General features: G+C 42.0%; 1 protein-coding gene across 1 annotated transcript in view; it reads right to left on the reverse strand.

Moving 5' to 3' along the window:
• The window catches only part of LOC101933667 (solute carrier family 22 member 4), a 61,568-nt gene that overhangs the window by 26,072 nt on the left and 14,541 nt on the right, over positions 1–20,955 (reverse strand). Inside the window, exons 2-3 of the mRNA XM_065554987.1 lie at positions 20,832–20,935; positions 12,730–12,884 (exon numbers count right to left, since the gene is read on the reverse strand). Of these exons, the coding sequence (XP_065411059.1) occupies positions 12,730–12,884; positions 20,832–20,935 (259 nt within the window). The remainder of the gene's footprint in view (positions 1–12,729; positions 12,885–20,831; positions 20,936–20,955) is intronic.

A 20,955-nucleotide genomic window follows, 5' to 3' on the forward strand; every position in this document is an offset into this window, starting at 1 on the left:
TTCCAACCGTGGTCAATGGCAGATGCTTCAGAGGAAGGCATAGAGCCGCTGCCCCTAATCCTCTACAATAGCACCTGAAGACGAGGGCAGCGAATCTCTCGCTCACTCCAAGAATTTACATTTCAGACACAAAACCGCAGATGCTGTTATTCACACGAACATACAACAGATTTTTGAAAATCTTGCTAAACCCTTTGCTTCAGTTCTTCCCTGCAGTGGCACGTTCCACAGGTTCACCAACTGCATAAAGCAGTCTTCTATTATAATACATTTTGAGTGCCCTCGTGTCCCCAGAAAGGATAAACAGGGACATTTGAGGCCTTCACTGGCCCGGTTTTTAAAATGCCAAACACCTAATAGTTCACATTAACTTCAATGGAATTTGCTGAGTGCCACTTCTTTGGGTGTCTAAATAAGTGCTTGGGACCCTAACTTCAGACACTCATCTCTGAAAGTCTTTGCCTATATTTCCTACCATACTTCTCCAAAATAAGTATTCCTAGTCTTTCAATCTCGCCTTGTTTGGAAGTCCCTATAAGCCTCCAATCATTTCCATGACCCTTCTCAAACTTTGAGTTTTCCTAGGTCCTCAAAATTACACTAATTAGATTGAATGCACTGTTCTTGAGGAGGATACACCACCTACATATAATGGCATAGTATCAGGATTTTTCTCTGAAACACCACAGTGGTAGATTCGCCTTGTTGATATCATGATGGAGAAAGATCCTTTAACCTGTTCAGTTTGAGGTGTCTCAGTGTTCCCTACAGAAGCTATAACTAATCTGGAACCCGAGCGCAGGTACATATGGCTTAGGTTACCACATACTGGGCTGAACACTTTGCACTTGCTTGCACTGAAATCAGTCTTCCATGGTGTTGCCCGGTTACTACATATTATTGGATGCTCTGGAGTTGCTTACAATCCTCACTGATTTTGACTTACCTAAATATTATGCTAGTAAATTTAGTTACCTCACTGTCCAGCCCCTCTAAGCAGTTATAAGGGGACACACACAGATCCTAGCTCTCAAGTCTGGCTGAGCTACATTTGGCGTAGGACCCAAAAGGGGAATGAAGATGACTTTACGCCACCTTTATTCTCTCTCCCTTATCTCCAGGGCACCCTCAGCACAAATCAGAGCAGCCTCAGGGCTGATCTAAATTACAATAGCCTGAACAGCCTCGGGAGGATTTGTAGCATCTGAGGATCGCCTGAGCACAGCACGTTTCAGCCACACTCACTCCAACCCCAGCACATCCCCTACGCTGGCTGCATGGTACCCAGGGATTCTACAGGGGAATCCCCAGCTAGTCACTTTGGCTAGTTTAAAGGCTGCAATGGTCCAGCTACACAAAGCAAAGCCACCTCCTCAGAGCCACTGGACTGGCCCAGGCTAAGGTAATTTATGGTTTGCAAGAAGTTGTTTCCATGAAATTAAAACAAACAACTCAGAAAACAGCATTTTTTAGATTTAAATATTCCCTGGATGCTTTTGCAGCCCAGACAAAAATATTATGTTAGTGCATAAGAACCTGAAATTTAAACAAACTACCCAGTGTTTTCATCCCCCATGCCCACTGATGTTCAGAAAGAATAGACAGCATAAAATGATGAAAAATTAAAAATGTTTACAACATTTTCAGTTTTAATACCTAATGTGCTATTAGTAAAATACCCTGGAAGTTTTTAACCTGACATTAAAAACAAGGAGGCCGGTGGCACCTTAAAGACTAACAGATTTATTTGGGTAAATCTGTTAGTCTTTAAGGTGCCACCAGACTCCTTGTTGTTTTTGTGGATACAGACTAACACAGCTACCCCCTGATACTTAACCTGACATTGTTTCTTTAATAATATTAAAACAACACTAGATTTACTTCCAATTCCTGGGTCACTTTATTATTAATCATTTCCCACTTATTCATATTCTTTGCATCCTTTCTCAAGACAGGAGAGTCTCAACTTTCTTATACCATGGACCAGGTTTCAATAAACAGATTGTCATGTGGACACATCACCTCCTATTGCCAACATGCAGATCGCTTTCCCGCTAATCTGTGATCACGTAACATCCCTCTAGCAACTTCAGCAGTGACTTTCAATGTACAGTAAAAGCATTTATGTCTGGTCACATGGAGCAACTCGGTGAGAACAGAGCAAATAAACTCAAATAGAGCGTGCCTCTCTCTGTCCTTGTAAAGTGCTGGAAAATGCAATGGAAAGAAGGAAATGGCAGAAGAAGAAAACCCCACCTCTTCCCAGCAGCTCCAAAGGCAAATTTTTTATGGGGTCGGAAAGGGGGATGTGTTGCAACACCACATCATTACACCAGGGCTGTGCTGACACATTGCATCAATAACACTGGTGACTCATGAAGATGCAGTGCTGGAATGTCATGCTATCATCATTTTGAGGCACTCCACAAGATGATGGAAGTGGTGATCCAAGATAAAATACAACTGAGATATTGCATAAGGAAAAGAGTGGAGAAATACTCTCGCAGTTCTGACTAGTTCAGTGATTAGCAGTTAAGGACCTATACAATTAATATAATAAGTAGCAAAAAATAAAATTAACTTTAGCCAGGAATCTGGGCAGAATTTTGTTGTTTTTATTCATTTTTCACAATGCCTTGTCTAGGATAGATTGTGTCTGCTTTGGAGCTTAAAATAGATCACTTATAACAAACACCAGCTTTCGGGAACCTTCACCGAGCGTCCTACTAGGAGTGAATCTGTTTCCCTGTTTAATGATCTTCCAGTTTAAGAGTTATCATATAATCCAGCTTTGAAAGATCCTGAAGAGAAGCAGGTCTGTGGATTTAAATTAACGGACAAACGGACATAGATTCTCCCAGGTAAAGGACTGCAAGTTTGAACTGAGGTTGGATCAATCTATAATTTCGCTTTGAAAGAGAAGGACTGCAATATGAAGACGATAACATGATCATCAATTGAAGGACATCAATAAGAAGGATAATATCTTGTAATAGTTACAGTTCAAATAACCATGCATCCCTAAATCAAAACAAATTTTTGACAGCTGGCTCATTCAGCACACACGTTGTGCCAATGTGATACTCAGTCCTTTAGAGAGAGGTACAGTGTAAGCCTTTAGTTACCTAGTTCTTTTTCCAATAAAATGCCTAGCCTTCTCTTAAGAAAGTCTGTGCATAACAATTTTATCCCATCTCTCACATGGTCCTCAGTTACTGGACTACAGAAATTTCCTATCCATTAGGGGCATTAGACTCCTTTACTCACTGAATATGATGTGGACTCAATTAATGACATCAAGCAGACAGATACAAAGGTCTAAGGGAGTTTAGGGGGGTACATACGAGTTATATAGTTCATAAAAGTGCATTGCAATATTGCCTAAAAGCTATTGTGGTAGAAATGCACAAGGTCTATTTATGAGCTGCATTTATTTAGGAGACTGACTAACCTGAGCAAGCGGCTCATGAATAATTCCCCATTAAGCAATTTCAAAAAGGATCTCCTCCACCCCCACCTTTCGTGTTTTTGTTTTTTTAAAAAGAGCAAAGTTATAAGATTCTCCCCTGGTGGTTGTTGTTTGTTTTGTGTCTTTATGAGAAGTTCAGTATTTAAAAAAAAAAACCAATGAATTATGGGGTTTAACCATTTGGTTAAAAATGCCTAGAACTTTAGGATTTGCGACAATTCAAAAATAAGATCTAACATAAGATTAAGCCTCTCGAGTACTTTTATATTCCTTTCCCGCCAAAAGAGAGCAATTTCAGGACATTACCAAAGTGCCTGTACAAATGTAAAAGCAGCAAAGAGTCCTGTGGCACCTTACAGACTAACAGACGTATTGGAGCATGAGCTTTCGTGGGTGAATACCCACTTCGTCGGATGACTAGAAATTGTATGACTAGAAATCAACCATTAAATATTAACCCCTCACATGCATCCGACGAAGTGAGTATTCACCCAGGAAAGCTCATGCTCCAATACGTCTGTTAGTCTATAAGGTGCCACAGGACTCTTTGCTGCTTTTACAGATCCAGACTAACACGGCTACCCCTCTGATACTGTACAAACGTAGTGTATTTTTATAGTCACATAACTTGACCACAAAAAATCTGGTAACCATGGAAAGTAATAGATGCCTGAAGCTAAGGAAGGAAAGAAAAAGTTCTTGTAGAAAAGGCTTTCCAGGTAGACGGCTGAAGGACAGAACTGCAGAAATGAAACATAGGTTCAAAAAGAAATTATTCCCACTAATGCAGTGGTTCCCAAACTTGTTCTGCCGCTTGTGCAGGGAAAGCCCCTCGGCCCGCGCCACTTCCAGCAGCTCCCATTGGCCTGTCTCCTAACAACAGATGCTAACTTCACACACAAATGCACATGCACAGAGAGAGTTTAGAAACAGGCTGGATTAAACAGTAAGACCAGACATAACATTCTAATTATCTTCCCAGAACTAGGTTGCTGTCTTGTACTGGTTAACCTTCATGAAATACTGAGGAGAACACAAACAGGTACATTGTGAGTTTGGAAGCCAATTACCCAGCTTACATGCTGAGAGGTTATATAGTTAATAACCATTTAAGGTTATCTAATCAGCACCAAACTCACAAAGCCTAGTAGATGGGATTTATGTAGGAATAGTTATCACTAGAGAACAAATACAGCTCCCGTTAATCACCATGTCTCCAACTTAATCCACAGTGTTGTAGGTTAAAAAGAGACCCAACGCATTTTTCTAAAAGGATTTTCAGTTCAGCAAATGGCATTGACTTAGCCCACTGAGCAAAAGACAATCTTTTTAATAGCAACTTTACTAGCTCAGAAACCTGTCAGTGCTGTACAGCTCAGTAATGATCCATGAACTTAGATCAAAGGCTTGGCACAGCCCCTTCAACTTCAAACAACTTCATCTGAAAGAGACTGATAACAACCAGGGCTTGGATGGGGATAAACTGTATCTCTGCTGATGGCCTGACTTACTTATCAGCACCATGCTGCTGACGGTTGTGACACCCATTAGCCATGCTGAGACCCTGCCATGCCCCCTTGCATAGTACTGATTTTACATTGTGTTTTGGAACATTTAAAAGTAATGTTTCCCCGTTAGTGTTTCACAGGGGTGGAAAAGAATAGGATTAGCTGTTAGTATGTGGTTTTAACTGAAATTATCAAGATGCTAGTGTTAAAATGGCATCTCAGTTTAACATAGAAACATTTTTTTAAAAGACATCCCTATTTCAAACACCAGGCTTTGACCAAGAAGGCCCAGTTTGTTTTTCAACCAGATACATTCCCCCAAAATAAGGATTCCTAAAAGCACCCTGGTTACAACTGCCTGGTCATGACTAAAACTTTTCACTGTTGGCTCATTGGGTAGGGGGAGGGATAGCTCTGTGATTTGAGCATTGGCCTGCTAAAGGGTTATGAGTTCAATCCTTGAAGGGGCCATTTAGGGATCTTGGGCAAAAAAAATCTGTCAGGGACAGTACTTAGTCCTGTTGTGAAAGCAGGGGACCGGACTCAATGACCTTTCAAGGTTTTTTGGGGGGGGAAGGGGATAGCTCAGTGGTTTGAGCATTGGCCTGCTAAACCCAGGGTTGTGAGTTCAATCACTGAGGGGGCCATTTAGGGATCTGGGGCAAAAATCTGCCTGGGGATTGGTCCTGCTTTGAGCACTGGGTTGGACTAGATGACCTCCTGGTCCCTTCCAACCCTGATATTCTATGATCACCCTTTTATAACATTTTTCCCACCATATTTTTCTGCTAGATGGCTTGCAGCCCTAGAATAGTTATATGACAGCTGACTCTTGCTTGTTACATCTTCCTCCTTTCTAGCTGGTGTGTATTTCTCTTACATTTTCCCTTTCTCTTATCATTAATGAGACAGCACATTCTTACATACCAGTACAGCACATTGCTCTAACCTACATGTGATAAAGCAGAGGGAATCCAAATGATTGCCACTTACATGCTATAACTATGTAGCCTAATACAATGTGGCGTAAAAACACTGCCCAGTGCTTTCAAAAATCCATGATTTAACTGCCCCTTCATCCTAAATACTTAACTTATCCTGATACTCTGCTAGAAGTACAATAACTCATCTGATTGACCTATTTGCTTTGTTAATGCACAACACTAAAACCTCGGCTAAGTTTTTGTCAAATCGTTAGGTTCATTTATTTGATCAAACTGTGTACTAAGTTAAGTGTGTAGAACCAAATCCTGATCTCATTTAAGAATGGAAATTCTGCTAACAGCAACAATTGGACCAAAATTTGGCCTTCAGTTTGGATTTCTCAAATATTGTACTTTGTTCTTTCCCAAATAATGGAAAACCCATTCAAGCCTCCCATCAGGCAAACTTTCCTTGAGAGAGGCAGAAACCTTCACTCAACAGCATTCCTCCCAAAAAAACATACCATTAAAGTCAAATTATAAGAATGAGAGTCTGTAATTTTTTTTCTCTTTCAGCTGATTTATTTCCTCATTGGATTCAGGAAAAGCTGGACAATCCACTTATACTTATTAGCAAGTATTGAAGAATTCTTCTTCTGAGGAGTTGAAGGTAGATCCAAGAAGGGAGATGAGGCAGAGGAAATTAGATCTTCTCCACAACTTATTTTTCCCTGTGTGACCCAGGGACCTCTTGGTGCAAATCGGCAGAGGGCAGAAGGGGCAGGCATGGGTTTCATAGGGATCCCCAAGTCGGACATATACTGTATTTTCTGGCGTATAAGACTACTTTTTAACCCAGGAAAATCTTCTCAAAAGTCGGGGGTCGTCTTATACGCCGGGTGTCGTCTTATAGGGCGGGTGCTGAAACTTCCGAGCCGGACTGGAGAATCTGCGGTCGCCGCATATGGTGGGGGGAGCTCAAAAACGGCCGCGGCCGCATCCCCGCCCAATGACGAGGTGAGGGGGCGCCTCACCGGGAAGGTGTAAGTGAAGGGCGGAGCAAGCTGCAGGCGTCTGGGACGCCCGGGGTATGGAAAAAAGAGATAGAGCGGCGCTGTGCCCAGAAAAACACGCCTCTTTCACCCGTCTGGCCCGCTCTTGTATCCTATTACCGTACCTCCTTCTCTGCCTCTCAGATCTCGCTCCTGAGGACTGCAGTGAAGCGGCGCAGGCACGCATGTGCGAGATCTGAGAGGCAGAGAAGGAGGTAATAGGATACAAGGGCGGGCCAGACGGGTGAAAGAGGCGTGTTTGCGCTACCGCTCTGATAGTCTTGGAGACAGGGAGGGCTGGGCAGGCAGGGAGAGCTGACCAATCCAAGCAGGCTTTGTATACAACAACCAGCCAATCGCCGGTAAGGTACATCGCTTGCCGTGATTGGCTGGTTGTTGTATACTGGGTACCACATACAGTACAGCACCAGTATCTGTACCTGTTCATACAGTATAGCACCAGTACATACAGTACAGTATACAAATGTCCAACAGTCAAAACCCCATCATGGCTCCACCAGCAAGAAGAAAGAAATATGAAGCCAGTTTCAAACTTAAAGTTGTAAACTTTGCCATGGAACATAATAACTGCGCTGCTGCAAGACAATATGGAGTAACAGAAAAGATGGTTCGGGACTGGAAAGCAAACGAAAAAGCATTAAAGAGTATGCCAAGGGGTAAGTGTGCATTAAGAAGAGGCACTCCACATTGGCCAGAACTCGAAAAACATGTAGCAGACATGGTGAATGAGCATCGCCAAAACGGTTATGTAGTGACACGAAATAAAATACATTTGTTTGCACTTCAGTGGGCCAAATCTAACCCAGATCACAGCAACAGATTTAAGGCCACTGTATCCTGGTGTACTAGATTCATGGGAAGGCATAATATGGTACTGAGGCAAAAGATGAAAATTGCCCCAAAATTACCTGCAGATCTTGATAGCAAAGTAAATAGTTTCCATCGATACGTAATACAACAGCGCACTAAACATGGCTATGCGTTAAGTAGTATTGGAAATATGGATGAAACTCCAATGAATTTTGATATGGTTGGAAATAAAACTGTCCATCAAAAAGGTGAAAAAACAATTTTAATTAAAACAACAGGACATGAGAAGTCCAGTTTTACAGTGGTACTAGGATGCACAGCTGATGGCGCCAAACTGAGACCAATGATTATTTTTAAAAGAAAAACAATGCCGAAATTCAAGTTCCCTGTTGGTTGTTTTGTACATGTGAATGAAAAAGGCTGGATGGATGAAGAAGGGGTAAAGCTATGGCTTGATAATGTATGGAGCAGGCGACCAGGTGGACTTATTCAAAAATGTAGTCTACTGGTGTGGGATATGTTCAGGGCTCATTTAACTCCCAGCACCAAGCAAATGCTTGCAAGACTAAACACAGATGCAGCAGTTATTCCTGCAGGATTGACATCGTTGGTACAGCCACTGGATGTGTGCCTAAACAAGCCATTTAAAGATCGCATTCAAGAACAGTGGAATGAATGGATGGTTAGCGGCGAAAAGTCATTCACAAAAGGAGGAAACATGCGTGCTCCACAGTTGGATGTTTTGTGCAAGTTTGTCATAAAAGCCTGGAATGATATTGATGCAGAAACAGTAATCAAGTCTTTCAAGAAGTGTGGCATATCAAATTCATTAGATGGTATGGAGGACGACTACTTGTGGCAAGATGAAGAGGAAGCCGAAGCTGAGACCACACCATCTGATACGGAATTCGATCCATACGATGACTGCCTTACAAATGTATCACAAGATGTCATTGATGTACTTATGATAGCAGATGACGAACAGGAGGATTTTGAAGGCTTTTAAAGGGAAACTGTCACGCCAGCAAAACCTGTAAAAATACCGTAGCTTGCAGTTATGATGGGCGTTGCTAACTCGCCAGGGACTTGCCCGGCACTTGCTCTCTCTCTCTTGTTTGTTATCTTCCTCCTATCATCATCAGTTCCAGTTTGGTTGACAGCTTAGAAAACAAACAGCATGGCAGCTCCCATGGGTTTATTGTCTTATCCTTCCTTTCAGCTTTAGAGTGAATTAGGAAAAGTTTAATTCACTTGCACTGTTTTATGTTTACATGTTTGATGACAAACAGCCTTATGTTTATAAGTGACAGTTTTCCTGCTAAGTACCTGCATGTCATAAGCATTTGAATTAAAATTACCATATTGAAATCAAATCTGATATTTTTTTAATTTTTTTTTGGTGTGCGTTGGAAGAGGGGTAGTCTTATACGGCGAGTATATCCCAAACTCTATATTTTAACTGGAAAAGTTGGGGGTCGTCTTATACGCCCAGTCGTCTTATACGCCGGAAAATACGGTACATAAAACAGTTCTCTGAAGAGTGGCACGGAAGGTCTCTGCCGAGAGCTATAGCTGACATAATCATTGTGAAATATATTTACAGATAGTATTTAAGGAGGCATGTATGCATACTGAAAATTATGTTCTTAAGGTCTTTGATTTAAGAAGGTCACCAAAAGGTGACATACCTTGGAATGTTCCTTTCAGGCAGGAGGTAAGAGACACCTATTTTTAACTATACGGGTATGGTGTATTGTATACAAATAGGCATACAGCCTGAGGCATACTTCGCCAGTTGTAAAATGAGAGATTGCAAAATCTACAAAAAAGGAAATCTGTAAGATGAAACACACAGCAGTGGGTGTCCTGTTTATAAATAAAGGCAAAAGGATGGGACAAGTATATCTTGGGGCAAAGAAACATAAATCCTTCACCTGGGAGGCAAGCTGAAAGGCGGGTCACAGCCAAGCCTGGCTGTAAAGCACTGCAAGGATTTTGGGTGAGCAATATTCTACAAGACTTGAGAGTATTTTGTTAATTGAGTCTAGGCTTTAGAATGTGTGTTACAATTTTCTTTTATATGTAACCATTTCTTTCCAATACTTCTATTTCCTACTTTTTGAATCTCTAATCTTTGTTAAACAAACTTGTACTTGATTTCACTATAAACATATCTAAGAGGTGTGTGTAAAGAAAAGCAGTGATCTGAGGGGGAACTGGTAAACTGGGTTGCACTATTTCTTTGGATGCAGCAAATCTCTCAATACCGAGTGGACCAGGGGCTGGATATGCCAGGGAGATACTCGGAGGGCCTACTGCTCACCTGCAGAGTGACATGGGGCCTGCCAGGCCAGAGGAGAGTGCTTACGTTGCCCATGGCCGCTGGCGTCGGGGAGCTGACCCATGGCAGGCACAGACAAGGCTTCCTCATGCTAAGGGCAGGTGGCAGCGAGCTGCCTCACAACCCCGGGTACCTTCAGGAAGCATCACACCCTGCACCTCTACTAGGAGGTCAATCTCACAACTTAAGGTCGTCTTTTACTAGCAGTGCTACACAGATGCCTTAGAAATGGATACTTGAGACACAAAATAGGTTTGTCTAAGGCCACATTGTGCTGTTGAGAGAAAGTGCCCAACAGAGGTGAATGAGATTTTGTAAAAAAAAAAAAAAAAGTAACTGGCCTCTGGAACAAATCACTTGCTAGCTAGCCACATGGCGAGGGGAAGGCTCTGCTATGGGACACAGTTCATTTGTCTCCTCCCCTCTTGATTATGAAAATGTTGATAGCACAGTACCAAGATATTTTACTTCCACGTGTCCCTTAACCACTAAGTTTTCGGTTAAGTCAAGTGAGCTTGCTTGAGAATATTCAATAAAGTGTCCCTAGGAGATAACTTTCCACAGTCAGTTAAATTCAGGCCCACTGACTCTGGCAGGCTATGGAACAAGCCCTTAGAGAGGACGCCATGCAAGTCTGAAGTATCTATAACACGGTTCTCTAGTGGATTGAACCCTTGAGTGTGAGCCTTCACATCTGGAAGCAGTTCTACAAAATAAATCCACCCTTAATCTCTCCACTAAGATTCGCTTGGAGGGATGGCAGGTGTTCTAGTAGCACAGACTCAAGTGAATAGAAATGGGTACATTTTTCCTGTGTTATCAGCATTTTACAAGATACTCCCAACCTTAGTATCCTATTGAGGGACTGCCCGTTTCAGATGCTATTTTCCTATGAGGTAGTATGTATTTAAAGCCACAGTATAACTAACGTAATTATTCAGATGTAACCCTGTTATCAAAGACATATTAGCTATATGCTGAAAGAAAAATTCATGCTTTCTTGGATATTTAAGGATTATTTATAGCGTGGCCTTTTATTAACTCTTATACTTCTATAATTCTACAACTTAAATCTATTTAACATGCACTGATTATATATGCAATAGCATATGAGTTGACCATAACACTAAATAAAACAATGATAAATGGATGATGAAATTAATTAATTGGCTACCATTGGAATGAATATTATTTAAATCATCTCATTTGGAAATCATACTTTGTAGTAAATGCACTGTGAAAAAAGTCCGTTCTTTTGAAATATTCGTGGTCATGATGTATCAGCATTTTCCTTTCCAGCTTCCATCCAGTTTGCAGGGGATTACATTGAAAAAGAAAAATCTGGCATGTAACACACTATAATATGGTTACAATGCTTCTGGTTTTAGGAAAAATAAGTTTGTAAACCAAATGAGATTAAAAATGAAAAATTATAAAAATGTTTTAACTGTCTGATCAACATCTGCTTAAAACCAAAACCAGTGGTGGCACAGTGAGTGAACTATACACATTTAATGTGATCTCACTGTCAAGAATGCATGCAAATCTACAGTCCTTTCAGTAACTTAACCTTTGGCGAAAGGTCACTTAGTCAGACTTTACCTTGTTTTGCCATATGGAAGGGTCATTTTAATTTGCAACACTGTAGTTATTAAAGCAATATGATCAATGGAATCCAGCACTGGCATAAGAAGGTGCAATTTCACTGAAGCCAATGGATTTACACCAGGTACAACTTTGGCATGGGACTGAAATACAGGCAGTAAAAAAGTTCGCTGCAAGTGGGTGGGTGGAGTGGGGAGGGAGTTGACGCGGCTTTTCTGAGAGCTGTTCCTTTGGATAACAGGCCTTGAACTATTTCCAGAGCCTGTTTCTTTCCCTAGAGAGAGAGGAAAATTCAGGGCGAGGGTTTCAGACCTGACTGTGCCAGAGTACATTTTTCCTTGAGCAAAGCATGAACTACTGAGTTCACAGTACTCCACGCAAATCGAGAGAAGTTGACAAAACTAGTGAAAGGTACTTAAGTATAATAAACTTTCAAATTCCTTTATCTGCAGAACATTATTGCGCCTGAATTATTGGCAACTTCTCTGAATTCACCTTTGAGTAGCTCTCCGAATATGGAAGTTTGTTAAGGCCCTGACTTAGCTAAACAGTTAATCATATGTTTCACTTTGAGCATATGCTGAAGTCTCACTGAAATCATCCAAGTGAGTTGCTGACTTGGGTCCTAATGCATGTACTTTAAAAAAAAAAAAATAGGGGGGGGGGAGAGTGGGAATTCCTTCTTTTCCACCTCAATTTATAAACATACTGGACACTGTAGCTTACGGTTTGACATAAAGAAACATTTTTCATTATTATTTAAAAGTCTTCTAAAATACTCTTTTCGTCTAAGACAGTAAAATGTACATTCAGCATATAGTTCATGCTTGTTTACAGAGATTCCTTAATTTTTTCAAGAAAATATCCTAGTAGAATAGATTGAGGATTATGCATAGTGGAGAATGTGACAGTCTCTTATCAAACGATCTGCTTGGAATTAAAACCTAAGTCATTCACCAGCACACTCAGCAAGCATTTAATGTAACAGACATGTTCATACCCAGAATGAAGGCCACCACGTAGTTCGAGATCTGTCCCATGCCAACTATAAGAAACAGCACTGTGAACATCTCCCAGCTGGTAGAGAAGATCTGCACAAAACTGAAGCCAGTCTGCACTGCCATGGTTGCAAAGAGAATACTCTTCCTGCCAAACCTTTTGCAAAAACAAAGAGAGGAAAGTTATATTAAAAAAAAAATACAGAATAAAAATAATTTCAAGATGCATGGCTAGGCAATACAGACCTAGCACATACATCCCACTCAAAGCCACATAGCTTATCAACACTGGCAGTGCTCTATTAGTCCATCATTTTTAGGAGCATTAAAAATGGAGGTTCTTTGGAACTCAAGACATTAACAAAAATAATTCAGAAGAGCAGACATCCTAAAGAGTTGTTAGTATCTCTGTGACATAGATACAATTCAGCCCCCTTGTGCATATACATTATGATAGCCTTTAATTACATCATCACATACTATTTTTCCCAGATCCCATTCCTCATTCAGCACACAGGACGGATACTGCTCACTTAATGAGAAGCTATTCAATATTTTATTTTCTCCTCACTGTTCAGTATGCAGCTCTAGGCCTTGTTCAAAGGCAACTACTGTACGAAGACAAATTTATTAATTTCCTCCCTATCGTATCTGAGTGCTTCACAAATATTACATCATTTCTAACCTGTTCCTGTGCCAATCTGCCTCTACCCCACCCTTGGCTCCTTGCCCCAATTCCACTCTCCCTGTCGACAAGAGGGCTGCCAACTTTGTAATATTTAAAAAACAAACACTCCAGCAGGAGTGCCGGAACCTCCTCTTCCCCACCTCTTCCCAAGGCCCCACCCCCGTTCACTCCTCTTTCCCCCTCTGCCCATCCCCCCCACCCCCAATCTCCTGCATGGGTTGGAAGGGACTCGTCTGCGGAGCCAGCACGGGGAATTGCAGCCACCCAATGCAGATAAGAGGTGGCCCCAGCTGAGTAGCGGCTGGCACAGGTGATGACTCGGCACCTCCCCCACCCACAGTAACTGAACTTTGGGTGTCCAGTCAGTAGATTCAACCGGACACTGTCAAGTCCCCTTTTCGACCAGACTTTCAGGTCAAAAACCGGACACCTGGCCACCCTATTGTCTACCCAGACCCACTCTCCACTCCTTAGACTTCTCAGCCTAGTCCCACACTCCCCCTCCAGGCTCACTGTCCAAGTTCCAATCTCCTCCCACCCCAGCTCCTTGACCTAGTCTCATTCTTGGAAACAACTGAACTATTCTGTCTGAAGTTTTTTTTTCTTTGTTTGTTTTGTTTTTTTTAATAAAGAAAAGTCAGCCTGAGGCAGACACCTGGCATGGAAAATTTCAACCCAAACCCTCATATGTTTGGTCACGCTATAGGCAACAGAAAAAAGGGTTTCTTAAAATGGGATGTGTTGGACAACTTTAATAATAGGTAGTATAAAGGTTTAATATACTGTCCTTCTTGAAGAACACTTCTGATTGTCACATACTGGCAGAAATAGTTCAGCTCCCAAAAGTATAGAAACAGCAATACAACAGCTGCAGTTACGCAAGACATTTATCTATCTAAGGTAGTCAGAGTGCCAATCAGTGTGATAAATATACAATTAATCAGAGGCCTAATCTTGCATTGCATTAAAGTCAATGGGAGCTTTGCCCCTGACTTCAACGGATGCAGAATCAACATGCAGGAGAGCGAGTCTCATAGCAGCTTACTCTGCTGGAACAATAAAACCGAGGTAGTAGAAATCTAGCAATGATTTAACTATACTCCTTCGTCTCCACTTCTGGTCTATATTACGTTTCTTTTCCTTTTTCTTATGGAAATATAACTGCAAGCTAACCTCTGGATTTAAAGACACATAACCCCTCCACATGCTGTGTTAAGGTTGCAAAGCCAAGCACTCAAAAGTTAGGAAAGGACAGAATTAAGATTGCCTCTCCAACCTTAATTCGGCCCCGATGTGCATATGGATGATGATATAGACTTATGTCATTAAAGACTGTACTATTTTTCCACAGAATACCTGCCTCATCCATAAGGACACATTGATCTGTATGTGGAGTTTAAGGGGCTTTTATTATAAAGGGTGGCTACAATATTCTCTCACGTGGAGAGTGGTTTCTGCAACAGCACAGGTGAAACTCAGAACATACAACTCTTTCTTGTCAAAAATTTTACTAAAAAGTCCTATCAGGGCCCTGACAGCAGCAAGGCAGAACTGAATGTATCTGAAAGCAAATTTACATGCTGAAGATTTTTTTTTTTTTAAAGAGATTTCCCACACCACAAATGTTGCCAGAAAGCTTTAGTGATTATCATGTCTCCTTTTTAAAATATTAAATTAACCGAGTTCTGCTCTTCAGGCAAGAGTCAGCGGATTACTTTTGGATTAAATGCAATTTAGTACTTGAGGTTTTAGGATTAAAACTTCCATCAAAGTTTTACAAACCCACATTCGTCATCCCAAGAAGCTGATTCCTTGTACAAGAGTTGAGCAGATACATAAAATCCTTGAGGATGCTCCATAAAAGGGGTCATAGTGGACAAGCAACTCAACATGAGCTCCCAATGCAATGCTGTGGCAAAAAGGGCTAATACGGTGCTTGGATACATAAACAGGGGCATAGTGAGTAGAAGTAAGGAGATGATTTTACCACTGTGCATGACACTGGTGAGACCAATACTGAAATAGTGCTATGAAGGATGTGGAAGATGCCCATAATATTTTATGTTCTTCTGGTTGACTTTTATTGTGTTGTTTGCTATATGATAATAAGGGGTGAAGTCAGGCATGGCTTAAGCTATATGTAGCCTGGATGGGGGACAAACACTTCCAAATGCCCCCCCACCCCCCGCATTTGCTGATAATTAAAGGACAATGCTGCTTTGAAGTCTATCCCTGACCCCCCTGGTGGGCCGCATAAGCCAATTTAACCAGGTTCAAGGCACAGGGGAAGACAAAGGACTTTGGGGTAGATAAAAGGGCAAACTCTGAGGAACAGGGGAGAGGGAAACAGACTCCAAGGATGTAGACTGTCCCCTCACTCCCAAAGTTGGGGGTGTCTGGATAAGGTAGGCCTAGCTAGGCTTTAGGTATGTCATTTATGCATATAGACTATTGTGTTACCCACCTTTGCACTTGTCATGCTTTGTACCTACTGTCTGGATTACGCAATACTTTATTTTGAAAAGGCTGTTTTGACCCACTGGTCACAGCTTCTGAAGAGAAGACTCACAGAGCTTGAACCCCGTCAGGCCTGCTGAGCAATCACAAATGGTACACGGCAGTAGCCTAGTATCCTGGTCAAAGAGTGGGTGAATCGCAGGATTCCACCCCAAAGCGATGGAAGACTCGAGGCATAAAGTCCAGAGAGACCACAGGAGGAGGAGTCAGTGGTGCAGCTAACCCTGAACTGAGACAACTGCGTCCAATTCTGGGGTCCACATTTTGAAAAATGTTGCAAAATTGGTGAGGGTACAAAAAAAGAGCCACAAGAATTATACGAGGGCTGGAGAAAATGCCATGCAGTGAGAGACTTAGAGTTCAATCTGTTTCTTCTTCTTCACTTTCACCTTGTTCCATCAAGCAGGGCGAGTGTCTCCTGTTCTTCTTCCCCAAGCATTATTGGCAAGCATCTTCCAAGCTGACACCAATGTTTTTCATGTCTTCCTTCAGTGTTTCGAACCACCCTTTTTAGATCTTTCTTGGGTACTTTGTCCCGTGACTACTAGTTCTTGTACTCTCTGGCCAACATATCCGATATCTCACATGACCCAGCCATCTCAGTCAATACTCCCTCAGCTTTTCTGTGATGGGGACTACCTGAATCATGGCTCATACCATTTCACTGCATAACCTATCAGCTCTCATCCTACACAGCGACCCACCTGAGCAATATGAAGTAGTAGTTCCCTCTTCTTCACCGGTCATACATCATGGCTGGCCCAATCATGACCTTATACACTTTGCTTTTTAGTTTCTTTGGCATATTTTTATCTCAGAGAATTCCCATCACTTCCTTCCATTTACACCAACTGCTTTTCATGCAGCCCCTAACATTCCCATCAATGCTCAACACTGAATGGAGGTATTTAAGTTGCCGCACAGACTTTAAACTCTATACCATCTGTAGTAGGAAGAGAGCCTGAAACATAAGCCCTTGTATCAGAGGCCTGGTATGAGGCAGGACCTGCTTACAGAATCTGGCAAGAACAGGGCTGATATTGCAAAAATACACATTCCTAAGAAGTGCTAGTCACAGAGTACTCACGCAAACACATCCCAATATCAAGTGGTACCAGAACATCCTGATATCAAGGATGGTACAAAAACATTCCCCAAGGATAACAGGAACACGCTGACCCCTCCTAAAAGATAAGGTCAGGATGACAGTACGTAATAGAAATGTTTTAATCGAACCAACATGTACAAGGTGATGGGTAATAACTAGCCACATCAGGGGGCAGTAACTAACTATGTTAGAGGCTGTACGGAACTTGTTTGTATCAGGGTATGAAGATGTATCTCAGAGGGAGTATCTTTGTCCAGCCAAGGGGGGAATGGAAAGTCCCACCATTCACTGAGCTGCGTCCCCATTGTCACGGGTATATACGTCTTAGTATCCTCGTAGAGTCTGCCAGGTGCTATTACCGTGCTTTGTCGACAATAAACGTGGCCTGACGCCTTCTTACCTTAACGGATCTTGTGGTCATTGGGCAGTTCGCTTGAGATCTGCTTTGCCAGCTGTCTGCACAGAGCTGGGGCAACACACAGAGAGAACACACACACGCAGCCAAACATCTAACCACATCATCTAGTTTTACTGGCTTCTCATTGTCCCTCTTGACAAAGCATCACATGTATTCTGTTTTTTGTTGGCTGACTTGTAAGCCATTTTCTTCTAATGCAGCCCTCCATTAGTTCTAGGTCCCTTTCCAGTTCATATTTATCTTCACAGCACAACATAATGTAACTGGCAAAAAGCATGCTCCATGGACCCTGTCGCCCAATCTCCTGCGTCAAGGTGTCCATTAAGGTCACAAATAGGAATGGGCTTAAGGCTGATCCTTGATATAGACCTCCCTTCACAGTGAATGACTCACTGCAGCTGCTTCTCACTACGGTCGCGCTATATTCATACGTGTCCATGATAGACCAAAACGTATGTCTCCAGCGGATTGATTGATCACAGTCACCCCCCTATCAATTCTCTAGGAGCTCTGTCATTAGCCTTCTCCAAATCCACAAACACAAAGTGCAATTCCTTGTGTTTTTCCCTGTTCTTCTGCAGCATTCGGGTTGCAAACACTTTATCCATTGTTGACCTTCCTGGCCCTGGCTGTTGCTTACTTGATACTCCAGCTCCTCCTGAAGACTTTTCTCAATAATTCTTTCCAGCCATTTAATTGTGTGACTCATTAACTTGATGGGTCGTTACTTACTACATTCTTGCACATCACCTTTACCTTGAAGATAGGGACCAATGTACTCTTAGTTCGCCTGTCAGACATTTTTCCCCACTATGGACGAGCTGAAAATTTTTTTCCTCATCACTACCCCCTCCTGGCTTAATGCTTCAAATGCCTCAATTGTTACACTTGTCTGGTCCCACTGCCTAGCCATGTTTCGTCATCTTTAATGTTGTCTTAAGAGGTTGTTGCTCAATGATTTCTTTGCAGTCTCTTCACTGAATAGTTTCTCATAAAACTGCTGACACCTCCTAATGATTTCACAGTCTTCCATCTTTTACACACTTCACAGCTCCCAAGTCCTCTGTGCTTCTTTCCTAAACTATATATTCCTTTTTCACTTTCCTTCATTAGTAGTTCTGTTCATAAGGCTTTTCTACAACTACTCTTTTCACCATTTACTTCACCAGCTTATATTCCTCAACTTTCCACTTTCTGCCATTGCTTAAACCGATCCTCCTCCTTTACTACCTCTGGCACATCGCTGGATCACCACATCTCCTTGCCATAAAATTTCCATCCTTTCATTTGGCCAGAGGCAGTTTGTGTTAATATGTTTGGATATTTTCCTCCCCAAAGCTCATTGGTGTCGTTGTGTTGGTTTGGTTGTTGTCCAATCTCTACGGAACCTCATCCTTAAATCTCAGACTAACTTCTCTATCTGTGAGCTTCCACCACTTGATCCTTTGTTCTGTAATTCATCTTTTGTCCCCCGCTAGCCTCCGCCCACAGAAATCCACTACATGTAATGTATGTTGCTCTGCAATCCGCTCTCCTGGAATCACTTTCTAGTCTCTTCCTCTTCTCAGGAAGTAATCTATTGGGACCTGTTGGCAAAGAACATTCCCCTTTTCTTCAGCATCTTGGCTTCTTCTCTTGATTTCCCAGTCATTGCTCCCACATTCAAGAAAGCCAAACATAGGTCTTGCGCTCACTTCTTTAGCCACATGCACCCAGAATGTGGTAGCCTTTTCCCATTTTCCACAGCCTTCAGGTAAGCGGTCACATGTTGCTTCCAGGGGATGCCCTAGCATTGTACTGATATACTCCCCGAGGACAAAGACCCACAGAGCAGTGGTTCTCAAACTTTTGTACTGGTGACCCCTTTCACACAGCAAGCCTCTGAGTGCGACCCCCCTTATAAATTAAATACACTTCTTAATATATTTAACACCATTATAAATGCTGGAGGCAAAGCAGGGTTTGGGGTGGACGCTGACAGCTCGCGACCCCCCATGTAATAATCTTGCAACCCCCTGAGGAGTCCTGACCCCCAGTTTGAGAACCTCTGCCATAGAGCATGTGTGATTGGCACAAATTTTACAAACCAGCTATCCAGGCCAGAAGTTCTTAGTTTGAAATTGGAGTCCCTTCTCCTAGGTGGGCTGCCAACCATAGCTAACAAGCCCCCTGTGTCCAGAGCAATCTCGTTAGTAGGTACTAGACACCCACCTTTCACACCCATACTTTCAATTAAGGACGCCTTCGCAACAAGAAGACATATGATAGGAGTTTGTCTGTCAGAGATCTTATGCCAGCTGCATGAGGCATTTTCTAGGTAGTGAGAGCTCATCCTCAAAGGCACCATGGCAGCTCTTTGGGAGGAGAGTTGAGAGGAGTGACGTGATTATAGTGTCTACGTACCTTCATGGTGAGAAAGGTCCTAAAGGGCTCTTTAGCAGAAAAAGGCATAACAAGAACTGACGGCTGGAAGCTGAAGCCAGACCAATTCAAATTAGAAATTAGGCACATATTTTTTTAACAGTGAGGCTGATTAACCACTGGAGCAAACTAACAAAGAAAGTGGTGGATTCGCCATATCTTCTTGATGTCTTCAAATCAAGACTGTTAACCAAATTAACCAAACAAGCTTTTAGGTTTAATACAGGATTAAATGGGTGGTTTTCAATGGCCTGTGATATACAGGAGGTCAGGCCAGATTATCTAATGGTCCCTTCTAGTCTTTAATCTGAAGAATGGATCTATGAAAAATATATCTGCTCCTAATGAATCACGTTATGATTTACAGTAATTTAGGGTTGGCTCCATCCTTCATTTTGGATCTGCTCAGTTTGTCTCCATCGAACCCTCTTCAGTACACTGACAGAAATGGTGAATTGAGTTCAAGCCATCTCACTGCTCCTAGACTGGGTCTTCCATTATGATGTTAGATGTTTTATTCTTGATGAAACTACTTGAAGAGCATAGATAAAGAAATATCAACTGACCCTTTGTCGAATGGTCAAATACCACATCTGAGTACAAGGCAAATACATGTGCACTTTGCAGAGATTAGTTCCTAGTTTGAAGTGCATCATTGATTTTAATTCTAAAGGTGCCTGCTGAACGAATAGAAGAACAGAGCTGGGAATTTCAAAGAAGCTAATGGAGTAGGTGCCCAGTTCCCAATGAAAGTCATGGGAATTGGGCACCTAACTCCCTTAGGCCCCTTTTAAAATCTCACTGTATATGACTTAGCATCCTCATTTTGGTTGAGCACAGATTAGTCTTGAAACATGCTCAGAAAGGAAAGCTTACGCTCCTCTTTTTAAAGGGTAAGGTCAAGCTGTACAATTCTAGAAGCAACAAGGCTAACCTTCTGCATGTACTTTACCTGTCTGAGAGCTGTCCTGATATAAAGGATCCAATAAGCACCCCCACAAAAAACAAGGAGGTAGTCAGGGGGGTTTTCCAGTCATCATCACATACCAGATTCCACTGCAAAAGAAAGAGCAACA

The sequence above is a fragment of the Chrysemys picta genome, chromosome 8 (genome assembly GCF_011386835.1).
Source record: "Chrysemys picta bellii isolate R12L10 chromosome 8, ASM1138683v2, whole genome shotgun sequence".
Taxonomy (NCBI): Eukaryota; Metazoa; Chordata; order Testudines; family Emydidae; genus Chrysemys; species Chrysemys picta.